This window comes from Dermochelys coriacea, chromosome 6, assembly GCF_009764565.3.
Source record: "Dermochelys coriacea isolate rDerCor1 chromosome 6, rDerCor1.pri.v4, whole genome shotgun sequence".
Taxonomy (NCBI): Eukaryota; Metazoa; Chordata; order Testudines; family Dermochelyidae; genus Dermochelys; species Dermochelys coriacea.
The window spans coordinates 226,913-240,707 of record NC_050073.1 but is presented as its reverse complement, the minus strand read 5'-3'; the positions used below and the strand labels follow the sequence as shown (position 1 = coordinate 240,707).

Sequence of the window (13,795 nt, the reverse complement as noted above, 5' to 3'; positions counted from 1 at the left end):
TTAACGGAAACCACCTGCGTTAGCCTGTAGTCCCCAACGGCAGGGGTTTGTCCTGTCCTCTGGGGCAGCTGCCCTGGCCACTAGAGGGGCCCTGGCCTGCTCCAGTTGGGAAATTCCTAACGTCCTGTACGAGTCTCAGGCTTTTCAATAGGAAAGATCAGACCTGTGACCTGCAGCTCCCTGCTGCGTCTCTACACTGGGATCCGTAGTAGGATGACGTGTCCCACCCGGCAGATGTACTCTGCCCCCTGGTCTCTCTGCACCGAGGGGGTGAAGCTGAGTCTCGTCTCCTGCTGAAAGCTTTTCCCGTCCTGTGTGCGGGAAGCTCCGGGCTCGATTCTGTACTGGGCAGAGTTCAGTATACGAACAGCCGCCCCAGCCCCCCTGTCCCTCCTGAGCCAGGTCACACAGAGCATCCTAGGGAAATGCCCCGCCATGCGGCAGCTCAGGGTGATTTCCTCCCCCACCGTCACTGACTCAGGTTGGGAGATTTCCAACACCTCCGGGGGCCGCAGGAGACCTGGGGAATGAAACATCCAGAGACAGTTACAGGCCCCGCAAGGGGGAGATGGGGCCTGGTGAGGGCTGCTTCCCTCTCCCTTCAGATGGGAGAGATCTGACCCCTCAGTGGGGCTGTTACCCCATAAAATCACCCCCGGGTGTGACACTCTTACACCTTGACCCATTGGTGTCTCCAGCCGGAAAGGGGAATGAGGAAAATTAGCTTCCAAACCTCATTCATCCCTCAGGGACCCTGCGAGGGCAGCAATTCCTGCTCATTCCCTGTCTGACCACAGGGAGCCCCCCTCACCTGTGTCCCCGGCTCTGATCTCTCTCTCGATCGGGGACTCCCCGGGGCTTTGTTGAACGGACACTCGGATTCTGAGCTCTGGACAGTTCAGTCCCTGGCTGGAGATTCTCCAGATGCTGGTAGCACTGAATGTGAGATCCGGGTTCTGGCTGATTTCTGGGGTCTCATCTCTCCCGCTCTCTGCCCTGTCCCAGCTCCACTGGATCCGGTGAATCTCCCTGGGGTAAAAGTTCTGGATCTGGATGGCAAATGGCACCTCATCCCGGGGTTCCCAGTGCGGTAACACCTGGATCCCAGACACCTGCGGCCGGGCTGCAGGGAGACAGCAGGAGCATCAGTAAGAGCAGGGGCTGGTAAGGGGGAGAGCTGTAACGTGTCTCCCCAGAGAACTGATTCAGGCCCTGCTGGGAAAGGGGGCGGGTAGGGACAGACAGGAGCCAGGGACTACACCTCATGAGTCAGCAAGGCATGTGGGCAGAGAGCTCAAAGGCTGCCATGCCATGTGCTGGGCACATAGGTGCCAACTCTGAGAGTGGTCTGGGGCTGGAGCACCCACGGAAAAAAATGGTAGATGTTGAGCACCCATCAGCAGCCCCCCATCAGCTCCTTCCCTCCCCCCTCCCTCCCGCTCACCAGCAGCCCCTCCATCAGCTCTCCCTTCCCCCCGCCCTCCCACTCGCCAGCAGCCCCCCATCAGCTCCTCCCCCTCCCCCCCAGCCTCCCGCGCACTAGCAGCTCCCCCATCAGTTCCTCCCCCTCCCGCCCTCCCGCCCACCAGCAGGCCGCACCGATCAGCAGCTCCCCCTCCCCCCCAGTGGCTCCCGCCTGCCACAGATCAGCTGCTGTGCGGTGTGCAGGCAGCTCTGGGGTGAAGAGGGAGCAGTGGGGGGGGTGCGCTTGGGGGAGTGGGCGGAACGAAGTGGGAAGAGGCGGGGCAGGGGTGGAGCAGGATTGGGGGAGTGGGAAGGGGCGGGGTGGGGTGGGAGCTTGGGGGAAGGGGTGCAGGGGGGCAGGACCTGGGGCCACACCCCGGCCCATTCAAAGTTGCCGTCTCTGGCTGGGCAGCTTGTGTCCGGGACAGAGGAAGCATAGGCTGCGTGGCAAAAAGCTATAAAGGGCAGCTGCATCGTCTCCACCTTGTCTTCAGTCCTGCTTCTCACCTCTGGAGGGACTTTGCTACAAAGTGAAGCTCTGACCAAAGGACTGAATGACCCATCCCAGCCATGGATGGGTTCCAGGGGGACTTTCAAGTCAGCAAACTCACCAGTGCTGCTCGGAACCTGATACTGGGACTTTGACTCTGTATGTTTCTGACTGCTTTACCATTTAACAGCTTTCTTCTGGTTCTTTTCCTTTTTCTTTAGTATAAATCTTTAGTTTTAGATGCTAAAGGATCGGCTGGCACTGCAGCCTGGGATTTTGGGTAAGATCCACCCTAATACTGACCTGGCAATGTGGCTGGCCCTTTGGAGTTCAGAAGAACATTTTGTATGGTGGGCAGAATTTTTAAATAACTTCTCACTGTACCGGACCTAGGTACTGACTGGGCGCCAAAGAACTGGATGCAGTAAAGGGGGCTGTGTGATTCCTTTTTTTAGCTTCTTGATAACCAGTGAGGGGACCAGCAGCACAGTTAGTGACTGGTTGGGGAGTTTAACTGCAGTGTTACCCACCAGTTTTGGGAGTACCTGCTCTCCTTTTTACAGCCTGCCCTGACTGTGACATATTCAGTGAGGGCTGCCCCAGGCACCCAGGATTACAAGGAGGTCGCAGGGACAGCTTGGTGTTGTATTGGTGGGGAGATGAGTGTGCTGTTTGCAGTGTCCCTGTATCTGGTCGGGCATGTCTACACAGCAGCCGGGAGGTGTCATTCCCAGCGGGGACAGACAGACGTACTGGTGCCAAAAAATAGCCGCATGGCCACGGAAGCTCAGGCTCGTCACCGGAGTACAACCCTGCATGGCCCCTGGGTGCACACTCGGCACTAGCCTGGCCCCCCACCCCCCGCTGTGGCAACACAGCTATTGTTAGCCACTAGCTGGAGCAGATTGAGTGCGTGTCTGTTGGCCCGTGCTGAGCACGGCGCTTCCCAGCTGCTGGCCACACCCCGTACAGGCCCCAGGAGCTCCCCTGTGAGGTGCTGGGTCTTTCCCTGTCCCTGGAAACATGTTGTGTGAGCGTCAGGGGATGGCTAAGAACTGCCCCAGAACTTGGCGCTTCCTGGCTTTGTATGGCTCATGCTGGGGGCGGGGGTGTGAAGGGGGGAATCACATGTAATCAGCCTTCCTATCTCTTAAACAAATTGTAGAGTTGTTTATGGACTTTTCTTTCTCTTTAACACAGCAACTGGAGGGGGGATGGGGTGGGACGGAAGTGGGGTTTTGTGGGAATATGCAAGGTGGGGAGATGTTGGAGGCAGAGACTGTGGGAGGCTAGAACATAAGAACATAAGAATGGCCATACTGGGTCAGAACAAAGGTCCATCAAGCCCTATATCCTGTCCTCTGACAGTGGCCAATGCCAGGTGCCCCAGAGGGAATGAACAGACAGATTATCATCAAGTGATTCATTCCCTGTCGCCCATTCCCAGCTTCCAGCAAAGAGAGGCTAGGGATACCATCCCTGCCCATCCTGGCTAATAGCCATTGTTGGACCTATCCTCCATGAATCTATTTAGCTCCCTTTTGAACCCTGTTATAGTCTTGGCCTTCATAACACCCTCTGGCAAGGAGTTCCACAGGTTGACAGTGTGTTGCATGAAAAAATACTTTCTTGTGTTTGTTTTAAACCTGCTACCTATTAATTTCATTTGGTGGCCCCTTGTTCTTGTATTATGAGAAGGAGTAAATAATGCGTCCTTATCTACTTTCTCCACACCCGTCACGATTCTACAGACCTTGATCACATCCCCCCTTAGTCGCCTCTTTTGCAAGCTGAAAAGTCCCAATCTTATTAATCTCGCCTCATACAGCAGCCGTTACAGACCCCTCATCATTTTGTTGGCCTTTTCTGAACCTTTTCCAATTCCAATGTATCTTTTCTGAGATGGGGCACCACATCTGCCTGCAGTATTCAAGGTGTGCATGTACCATGACTTTATATAGAGGCAATATAATATTTTCTGTCTTATTATCTATCCTGTTCTTGATGACTCCCAACATTCTGTTCGCTTTTGTGACGGCCGCTGCACATTGAGTGGATGTTTTCAGAGAACTACCCACAATGGCTCCTAGAGCTCTCTCTTGAGTGGTAACAGCTAATTTAGACCCCATCATTGTATATGTATAGCTGGGATGATGTTTTCCAATGTGCATTACTTTGCATTTATCACATTAAATTTCATTTGCCATTTTGTTGCCCAGTCACCCAGTTTTGAGAGACCCTTTTGTAGCTCTTCGCAGTCTGCCTAGGACTTAACTATCTTGAGTAGTTTTGTATCATCTGCAAATTTTGCCATCTCGCTATTTACCCCTTTTTCCAGATCGTTTATGAATATGTTGAATAGGGCTGGGCCCGGTACAGAGCCCTGGGTGACACCACTATTTACCTCTCTCCATTCTGAAAACTGATCATTTATTCCTACCCTTTGTTTCCTATCTTTTAACCAGTTACCGATCCATGAGAGAACCTTCCCTCTTATCCCATGACAGCTTATTTTGCTTAAGAGCCTTTGGTGAGAGACCTTGTCAAAGGCTTTCTGAAAATCTAAATACATTATAGCCACTGGATCTCCTTTGTGCGCATGCTCGTTGACCCCCCTCAAAGAATTCTAGTAGATTGGTGAGGCATGATTTCCCCTTACAAAAACCATGTTGACTATTTCCCAACAAATTATGTTCATCTATGTGTCTGACAATTTTGTTCTTTACAATAGTTTCAACCAATTTGCCTGGTACTGAAGTGAGGCTTACTGGCCTGTAGTTGCCAGGGTCACCTCTGGAGCCCTTTTTAAAAATTGGCGTCACATTAGCTATCCTCCAGTCATTTGGTCCAGAAGCTGATTTAAATGATAGGTTATAGATGACAGTTAGTAGTCCTGCAATTTCACATTTGAGTTCCTTCACAACTCTTGGGTGAATACCATCAGGTCCTGGAGACTTATTATTGTTTAGTTTATTAATTTGTTTCAAAACCTCCTCTAATGACATCTCAATTTGGGACAGTTCCTCAGATCTGTCACCCAAAAAGAATGGCTCAGGTTTGGGAATCTCCCTCACATCCTCAACAGTGAAGACCGATGCAAAGAGTTCATTTAGTTTCTCCGCAATGGCCTTAACATCTTTGAGTGCTCCTTTAGCATCTCGATCGTCCAGTGGCCCCACTGGTTGTTTAGCAGGCTTTCTGCTTCTGATGTATTTAAAAAAATTTTTGCTATTACTTTTGGAGTCTTTGGCTAGCTGTTCTTCAAATTCTTTTTTGGTCATTCTAATTATATTTTTACACTTTATTTGCCAGAGTTTATGCTCTTTTCTACTTTCCTCATTAGGATTTATCTTCCACTTTTTAAAGGAAGCCTTTTTGCCTCTCACTGCTTCTTTTACTTTGTTGTTTAACCACGGTGGCTCTTTTTTGATTCTCTTACTATGTTTTTTAAATTGGGGTATACATTTAAGTTGAGCCTCTATTATGGTGTCTTTAAAAAGTTTCCACGCAGCTTGCAGGGATTTTACTTTTGGTACTGTACCTTTTAATTTCTGTTTCACTAACCTCCTCATTTTTGTGTTGCTCCCCTTTCTGAAATTAAATGCTACAGTGTTGGGCCGCTGTGGAGTTTTCTCCGCCACAGGGATGTTAAATTTAATTATATTACGGTCACTATTACCAAGCGGTCCAGCTATATTCACCTCTTGGACCTGATCCTGTGCTCCACTTAGGACTAAATCAAGAATTGCCTCTCCTCTTTCGGGTTCCAGGACTAGCTGCTCCAAGAAGCAGTCACTTAAGGTGTCAAGAAACTTTATCTCAGCATCCCGTCCTGAGGTGACATGTACCCCCAGTCAATATGGTAATAGTTGAAATCCCTCATTATTATTTTTGAGTTTTTTATTTTAATAGCCTCTCTAATCTTCCTGAGCATTTCCGAGTCACTAACACCATCTTGGTCAGGTGGTCTGTAATATAGCCCTACTGCTATATTCCTATTATTCAAGCATGGAATTACTATCCATAGAGATTCTACAGTACAATTTAGTTCATTTAAAATTTTTACTTCTTTTGATTCTATGCTTTCTTTCACATATCGTGCCACTCCCCCACCAGCATGACCTGTTCTGTCCTTCCGATACATTTTATACCCTGGGTCCCATTGATTACTGTGTCCCATTGATTATCCTTATTCCACCAGGTTTTTGTGATGCCTATTACTTCAATATCTTCATTTAATACTAGGCACTCTAGATCACCCATCTTATTATTTAGACTTCTAGCATTGGTATATAAGCATTTTAAAAACTTGTCATTTTTTGGCTGTCTCCTATTGCATGATGTAATTGAATGGGACTTTTTTTCATTTGACTGTTTCTCATCAGATCCTCCCTGTATTTTATCATTTTCCATCCTCTCCTCCTTATTAGGACATAAGGAATCTCCATTTATAGATCCTCCCCTAAGGGATGTCCAAATCACATGCTTCTTCGCACCTGTCAGCTTTCCCCCAGCCCTTAGTTTAAAAACTGCTCTACGACCTTTTTAATTTTAAGCGTCAGCAATCTGGTTCTATTTTGGTTTAGGTGGAACCCATCCTTCCTGTATAGGCTCCCACTCTCCCAAAAGCTTCCCCAGTTCCTAATAAATCTAACCCCCTCCTCCTTACACCATCGTCTCATCCATGCATTGAGACCCTGCAGTTCTGCCTGACTAACTGGCCCTGCGCGTGGAACTGGAAGCATTTCAGAGAATGCTACCATGGAAGCCCTGGACTTCAATTTCTTACCTAGAAGCCTAAATTTCACCTCCAGGACCTCTCTCCTATCCTTCCCCATGTCGTTGGTACCTACGTGTACCACCACCACTGGTTCCTCTCCAGCACTACACATAAGCCTATCTAGATGTCTCGAGAGATTCGCAACCTTCGTACCAGGCAGGCAAGTCACTATACAGTTCTCCTGGTCATCACAATCCCAGCTATCTCTGTTTCTAATGATCGAATCAGCCATTACTAATACCTGTCTCTTCCTAATAACTGGAGTTCCCTCCCCTGGAGAAGTATCCTCAGTGCGAGAGGATACCACAACATCATCTGGGAGAAGGGTCCCAACTATGGGACCATTTCCCTCTGCTCCAGTTGGATGTTCTCCTTCCCTGAGACTTTCATTCTCCTCAACAGCACAGAGGCTGTCAGACAAAGGGTGGGACCATTCTACTGTGTCCTGGAAAGTCTCATCTATGTACCTCTCTGTCTCCCTTAGCTCCTCCAGCTCAGCCACTCTGGTTTCCAAAGCCCGTACACAGTCTCTGAGGGCCAGGAACTCCTTGCACTGAATGCATATATACGCCACCAGCCCATAGGGTAGGCTAATGATAGGAAGGGAGCCTGAGACATAACAAGGCCCTGTGTGAGTCCTCAGGCCGGAACTAAAGTAGTGGTCAAGCCTTGCTAACATAAAGCAAAGTGAGCAAAACTCTGACTTTGCGCAGAAGCCAGGCCCTGCTATAGAACTTGCTTGCAGGCAGGTTCACAGAACATGGCAAAAGCAGGGCTGGCATTGCAGAAACACACACGTTCCTGAGAAGTGCCAGGCACAGGACATGCACGCAGATACGTTCCAGAAGGCTGGTGCCAGAACACCCCATACCAAGGGTAGTACAAACGCACACCCCCTGCCGGAAGATAACGAGAACACACTGACCCCTCCTAAAGATAAGGTCAGGCTGACAGGGTGAGGGATAGAGATGTTTTGACCGAACCAACATGTTCAAGGTGACGGGTGGTAGCTAACTACGTCCGAGGGGCAAAACGTATCTTGTTTGTATCGGTGTATAAAGAGGGGTCTCAGAGGGGGTGTCTTTGGCCAGCTGAGTGGGGAATGGGAAGTCCCACCATTCACTGAGCTAGTCCATTGCGACAGGCACACATGTATTAGTGCCCCTGTAACCACTGAGCCGGGCACTAGGACCGTGCTACGTTGGCAATAAACCTGGCCGGGCACCTTCACTACTGCAATGGATCTTGTGGTCTCATTGGGCAGTTCGCTCGAGGTCTGCTGTGCCAGCTGTTTGCGCAGAGCTGGGACAGCACAGAGAGAACACACACACACGCAGCCAACATCTGACAACAATGGTGCCGTGGGGCAGCGTGTCGGTTTCTACCCCCTAACTCCACCCCGTGGTGCTGGCCTTATAGCAGTGAGGGGAGCCCATCCAGTGCTGCTTCTGGTCCCTAGGCCCTCCACAGCCCCTCGGGGCAGATGAGCCCCCAGCACCGGAGCTGGGAGCGTCTCTGCCCCAGGCTCCTAGTTGCTGCTGCTCCCCAGGGGTGAGCTGGGGCTCATGGCACAGATGTCACCTCACAATTTCCTGCCCAGTTTTCCAGCCAAGGAGCACAGGGGGTGGGGGGAGCATTCTCCTGTGAGGGCAGCCTGGCTACTGGTATATGGAAACCAGGAGGTGGCATCAGCCCCACGGCAAGGTGTGGGGAGCAGCAGCTCTCTTGGGCAAGGGCCAGTTGTGCCTATAAGAGCAAGGACTGGGTACAGCCATTAATTGTTTTCCTTAATTACAGCTTAATGTCTTCACTATCCCTTTGCCACTCGTTGTCAGTGGGTTTAATCATGGCAACCATGGGAAGGAGACAGACCCACCTGTTATTAGCAAATGTTGTCAACAAAGGTCAGATGCTTTAGGTAAAACTTCCTCAAAGGTCCCATTCCCCAACCAGATCCCAGATTTAGTTGAAATTCCCTAGAAAATTCCTCCTTTGCCCTCAGACCCTGGGGTTTCAGAGTAGCAGCCATGTTAGTCTGTATTCGCAAAAAGAAAAGGAGGACTTGTGGCACCTTAGAGACTAACAAGTTTATTGGAGCATAAGCTTTCGTGAGCTACAGCTCACTTCATCGGATGCATTCGGTGGAAAATACAGTGGGGAGATTTATATACACACACAGAGTATATGAAACATGAAACAATGGGTTTTATCACACACACTGTAAGGAGAGTGATCATTTAAGATGAGCTATTACCAGCAGGAAGGGGGGGAGAAGAGGAAAACCTTTTGTGGGGTGGAAAGAGGAAAACCTTTTGTGGTTATCACAAAAGGTTTTCCTCTTTCCCCCCCTCCTTCCTGCTGGTGATGGCTCATCTTAAATGATCACTCTCCTTACAGTGTGTGTGATAAAACCCATTGTTTCATGTTTCATATACTCTGTGTGTGTATATAAATTTCCCCACTGTATTTTCCACCGAATGCATCCAATGAAGTGAGCTGTAGCTCACGAAAGCTTATGCTCAAATAAATTTGTTAGTCTCTAAGGTGCCACAAGTCCTCCTTTTCTTTTTTTTAGACCCTGGGGTGTGAGTTTGTGGAGGACACACTATTCTCCTCTTGCAAAATCATGAGGGTGAGTCCCTGCCTTAAGTGGAAAACTGAACCCAGTTTTAAACAGAGGGGCTGCTGCACCCGCCCATCAATTCTCTCCAGACCTGACAACCCTCTTTCCCCAGCATGGGGGGAACCTGCAAGCAGCCAACGGGCAAGTCCCCAAACCTTCCAGGACCCACCCCACGTGCTGGGAACCGGCCAGAGGAGGCTCAACCCAAAGCGATGCTTTGTCTGGATGCTCCAAGTGCCTGAGAGCAGAGATCTCCTCAGCCACAACAACCCCAGCATCACCGCGGCACTGCCCAGTCCCACTCGCTCGTACCTCGGAGCTCCAGTGGCCCAGTGGATTTTCCTTCAGGCTTCTGTAGGGTTTGATGTTCCACGGAACACAGGTACTCTGCCCCGTTGTCCTTGGGCACCAAGGGGGTGAAGCGGAGCTGGGACATTACACTGTAGGATTTCCCATCTGGCGCAGCTGTGGGGTCTGGGGTGACAATCTTATGGGTGTCCGGGTTGTCTAAGTATCAGAACGCCGGCTCTCCTCTTCCCCGTCGGTGCCAGGTTATGCTCAGCGCCTTGGGGTAGAACCTGGATATTTGGCAGCTCAGTGTAACCTGCTCCCTGGAGACCACAACCTGCGGCCAGGAGATTTCATGAAGAACTGGAGCCTGTAGAACTAGAACATGTGGAAATTGCATGTCATAGTTACAGCACCTGGAGATCTGACACACGCCCACTGTCACCATCTTTTCTGACCTGGCCCCTTGTCCCCAGCAGCCTCTGCCAGACCCTCCCCTCACCCAGCGAGAGCTCCCCTGAACAACTTCTGCAATACACACAGCCTCAGGGGTGCTGCTGTTACTTGGGAGGGGGGTCAGGGGTGGGTGGAAGCCATAACTGCCCTGCCGGTGGGGGTCAATCAGTGTGTCGAGGTCACAACCCCTCTGCCTGCAGGCATTACGCAAACCCACTTCCCGGCACACACAAATGAGCCAGACTGCTCCAGTCACCAGCGAACTCAGATGTGGCACCAGACAGTCAAAGAAGCCTAGGGCACGGGTGCCAGAACAGGAGGGGGCCAGGGGGCCATGGCCCCATCACTTTTTATCCGCTGTAAGGGCGAGCGTTGGGGGAAGGGGTGGAGATGAGCGAGTGTGGGGCGGGGCCTTGGGGAGGAAGAGGCAGCACGGGGGTAGGACCTCAGGGCAAGGGGTGGAGCGAGGGCAGGGACTCGGGGGGGGAAGGGACCGAGCAGGGGGGGCAAGGTCACAATTCAGGCGCCCGTGCCCTCCTCTCCCACTTTTAGGGAGCTTCCATCGCTTCTGGCACAGGGCCACATTCCTCAGCACTTGGCACCAACATGCTGAGCTCTCCTGGAAATCTCACCACTTACTTTGGTGCCTAAATGGGAGCTGAGCTCATTGGAAAAGGGGCCTTAGAAACTGACCTGTCACCTGCAGCTCCCCACTGCGTCTCTCCAGGGGGGTCCCTAGGGCGCCGTGTCCCACCCAGCAGACGTACTCTGCCCCCTGGTCTCTCTGCACCGAGGGGGGGTGAAGCTGAGTCTCATCTCTTGCTGGAAGCTTTTCCCATCCTGCAGGCAGGGAGCTCTGGGCTCGATTCTGTACACGGGAGAGTTTTCTAGAGGAACCAGGATGACTCTCTTGCCCTGTTCCTCAAATCGAGAGCTTGTAGGTGATATCTGCTTCCTGAACCAGGTCACACTCAGCACCTCGAGGAAATGGCCCACCACGCGGCAGCTCAGGGTGATTTCCTCCCCCGCCATCACTGACTCGGGTTGGGAGATTTCCGACACCTCCGGGGGCCGCAGGAGACCTGGGGAATGAAACATCCAGAGACTGTTTCAGGCCCCACAAGGAGGAGACAGGGCCTGGCAGGGGCTGCTCCCCCCTCACTTCAGACAGGAGAGATCTGACCCCTCAGTGGGGCTGTTACCCCATAAAATCACCCCTGTGTGTGACACTGTTACACCCCGACCCATCAGCGTCTCCTGGAAAGGGGAGGATGAGGAATATTTGCTCCCAAACCACATTCATCCCTCAGGGACCCCGCTGGGGGCAGCGATTCCTGCTCATTCCCCATCTGACCCCAAGGAGCCCCCCTCACCTATGTCCTTGGCTCTGATCTCTCTCTTGATTGGGGGGCTTTGAGGGGTTTGCTGAACGGACACGGTGACTGTAAATTCCGGACAGGTGATTTGGTCACTGGGGAGTCTCCAGACGCTGGTAGCACTGAACGTGAGATCCGGGTTCTGCCTGTAGTCTGTTGGCTCACACTTTTCCCAAGCTTTCCCATCACAGCGCCACTGGATCTGGTGAATCCTCCTGGGGTAAAAGTTCTGGATCTGTATGGCAAATGGCACCTCATCCCGGGGCTCCCACTCCGGTAACACCTGGATCTCGGACACCTGCAGCTGGGCTGGGGGCAGACAGCAGTGAGAATGGGGCTGGGGTTTTAGCCCAAGCCAGGATCCCCTGCAGGTGAACCCCCTTCCCGAAGAGTTACTCTGCTCCGTGTGTCTGGTTCACTCTCCTTAGAACTGCTGGAGACCCTGCGACACGCTCAGTGACATACAGGCCTGTGTGTGGACGCAGGGTCTGAGCCAGCTCTGCTCTGCTGGCGATGAACTGGGGCACAAGACCCCAGGATCAGGCCGTATTTCCACAGACATCCCTACTCAGCCACAGCGACCCGTTCGGGCTGCTGTGGGTTAAACTTCACTTTAATCTGGGCTGTGGGGCACTGAAGTGTTGTCAGGCTGATTGTGAGCACAGGGCAGCAGAGCTGTGCGTATTGTCTCCTAAGGAGACAGGGGGCACCCTGACAGGACCCACTCCTTGAGCAGGAGAGAATTATGCCGAATGGAAGGGAAAGACTTTGGGGAGTTGGATCAGATTACCGGGGATTTGAAGGTTTTGACCTGTTTGCTCCCTTTTTGAAGCTAGAACTGATGTGATGGGAGTCATGGTTCTTTCTCGCTGTGACTGGCATCTGCCGATCACTGCAGCTGAACACTAAGCACTGGGCTGGGGAAGGAACCTCTGAACAGGGGGCAGAGGGGGAGGATTCACCCAACCAGCCCCCCAGGGGTAGAAGCAATCCCACCCTGGACTCTGGGATGTTGCTGCTCTTGGACAACAAACCATGAGTGGGGTGTCGTGGAGAGAAAGGGGGAGCAGCATGTTACAGGGACATTTACCCTTTATATTTAACATTCCCTCAGTTTCCTGCCTTGCAAAGGGCACTGCCCAGCAATCTGTGGGGTGGGTGTTTGCTTAGGGTTTGCAGGCTTTGGACTCCTTGTTGTGGTGTTTTACCAAATGAATGGTGAGTTCCCTCTCCCTTGTAATGAGGGTTTGTTTGCTAGACACTCTCAGTGCTTGCGAGTGGGGAAATATTCCCTCATAGAGGCACCTGGGGTGGTGTTTGGTTTTCCTGGATTACTGGGTGGGGGCTCGAGCTGGTTCTGTGTTGTAGAGTTAATAGGAACCTGCAGACATTGAACCCGGCCCTTGTCTGTCTGTGTCCTGAGCTGTGACCAGAGCCCCCTGCCCCCCAGGACTGGCAGATACAGACATCTCCACTGGGGCCCAGTGTCTGTTTACCCCGGCCGGAGTCTGCTGGGGTCAGTGCTGGGATCCCCCCCCCCAATAACCAGAGACCTTCCCCCAGACCTGACACAACACGCCTGCCCTGCACTGGCTGGCCCTGGGTTGGGAATCCCTGCACAGGGACCAGGAGTGACTGAGCCAGACCTGAACGCCCAGCTCTGACAGCCCATAGGCTGCTGGATGCCCTGGGCGCTCGCTGGATTCTGCTCAGCTCAGGGGAGGGGTCCTAGCGAGACACATCACAGCCCTGGGGACACCCACCCCACGGCCGGATCTCCCTGGATTCTCGCTGCTCTCGGATCCCTTTGGCTTCGTGGTGGAAGCTGCACCTCACCTGGGCCCCGTCGTCCTGCACCATGGGGGTGAAACTCTGGGAGACCGTGAGGCAGGTTCCTGATCTCTCCTGTGTCACTCTCCAGCTGTGGGGCTGGGGGTGTAACAGCAGTGGGTGCTCAGGCCCTCCCCGGCCTCACTGACCCCGTCAGTCCCAATCACCGTCCTGTCCTCTCCGTTTATCCGCTCCCATGTCACAGCCGTGTCCTCGGGAAATGTCACTCAGGGTCTCCTCCTGTCCCAGGAGACACTGTGCTGGCCCCAGCACCTCGGAGACGGAGTAGGAGACTTTCCCATCTGGTACCTCGGAGTCAGAGTTGGGGATTTTCCTGTCTGGTACCTTGGAGACGGAATAGGGAACTTTCCCATCGGTGCTGGTGGGGGCACAGATGCCTAGGCAGAGAGAGAAGGTGAATAGCATCGACAAGGCTCAGGCTCAGTGGCTAATGGACTCTCTCCCCGACCCGCTGCTCCCACGGGGAT

The 13,795-nt window shown here is 52.3% G+C and overlaps 1 protein-coding gene across 1 annotated transcript; it reads right to left on the bottom strand.

Annotated features, from left to right (window-relative positions):
* Positions 1-163: 163 nt before the first annotated feature.
* Positions 164-13,414, bottom strand: LOC122460541. Its single transcript, XM_043516043.1, is given in 6 exon segments — positions 164-520; positions 812-1,123; positions 9,670-10,395; positions 10,869-11,183; positions 11,475-11,786; positions 13,241-13,414. Coding segments are annotated over 6 exon segments (2,091 nt in total). The 5' UTR covers positions 13,338-13,414; the 3' UTR covers positions 164-191.
* Positions 13,415-13,795: the final 381 nt, after the last annotated feature.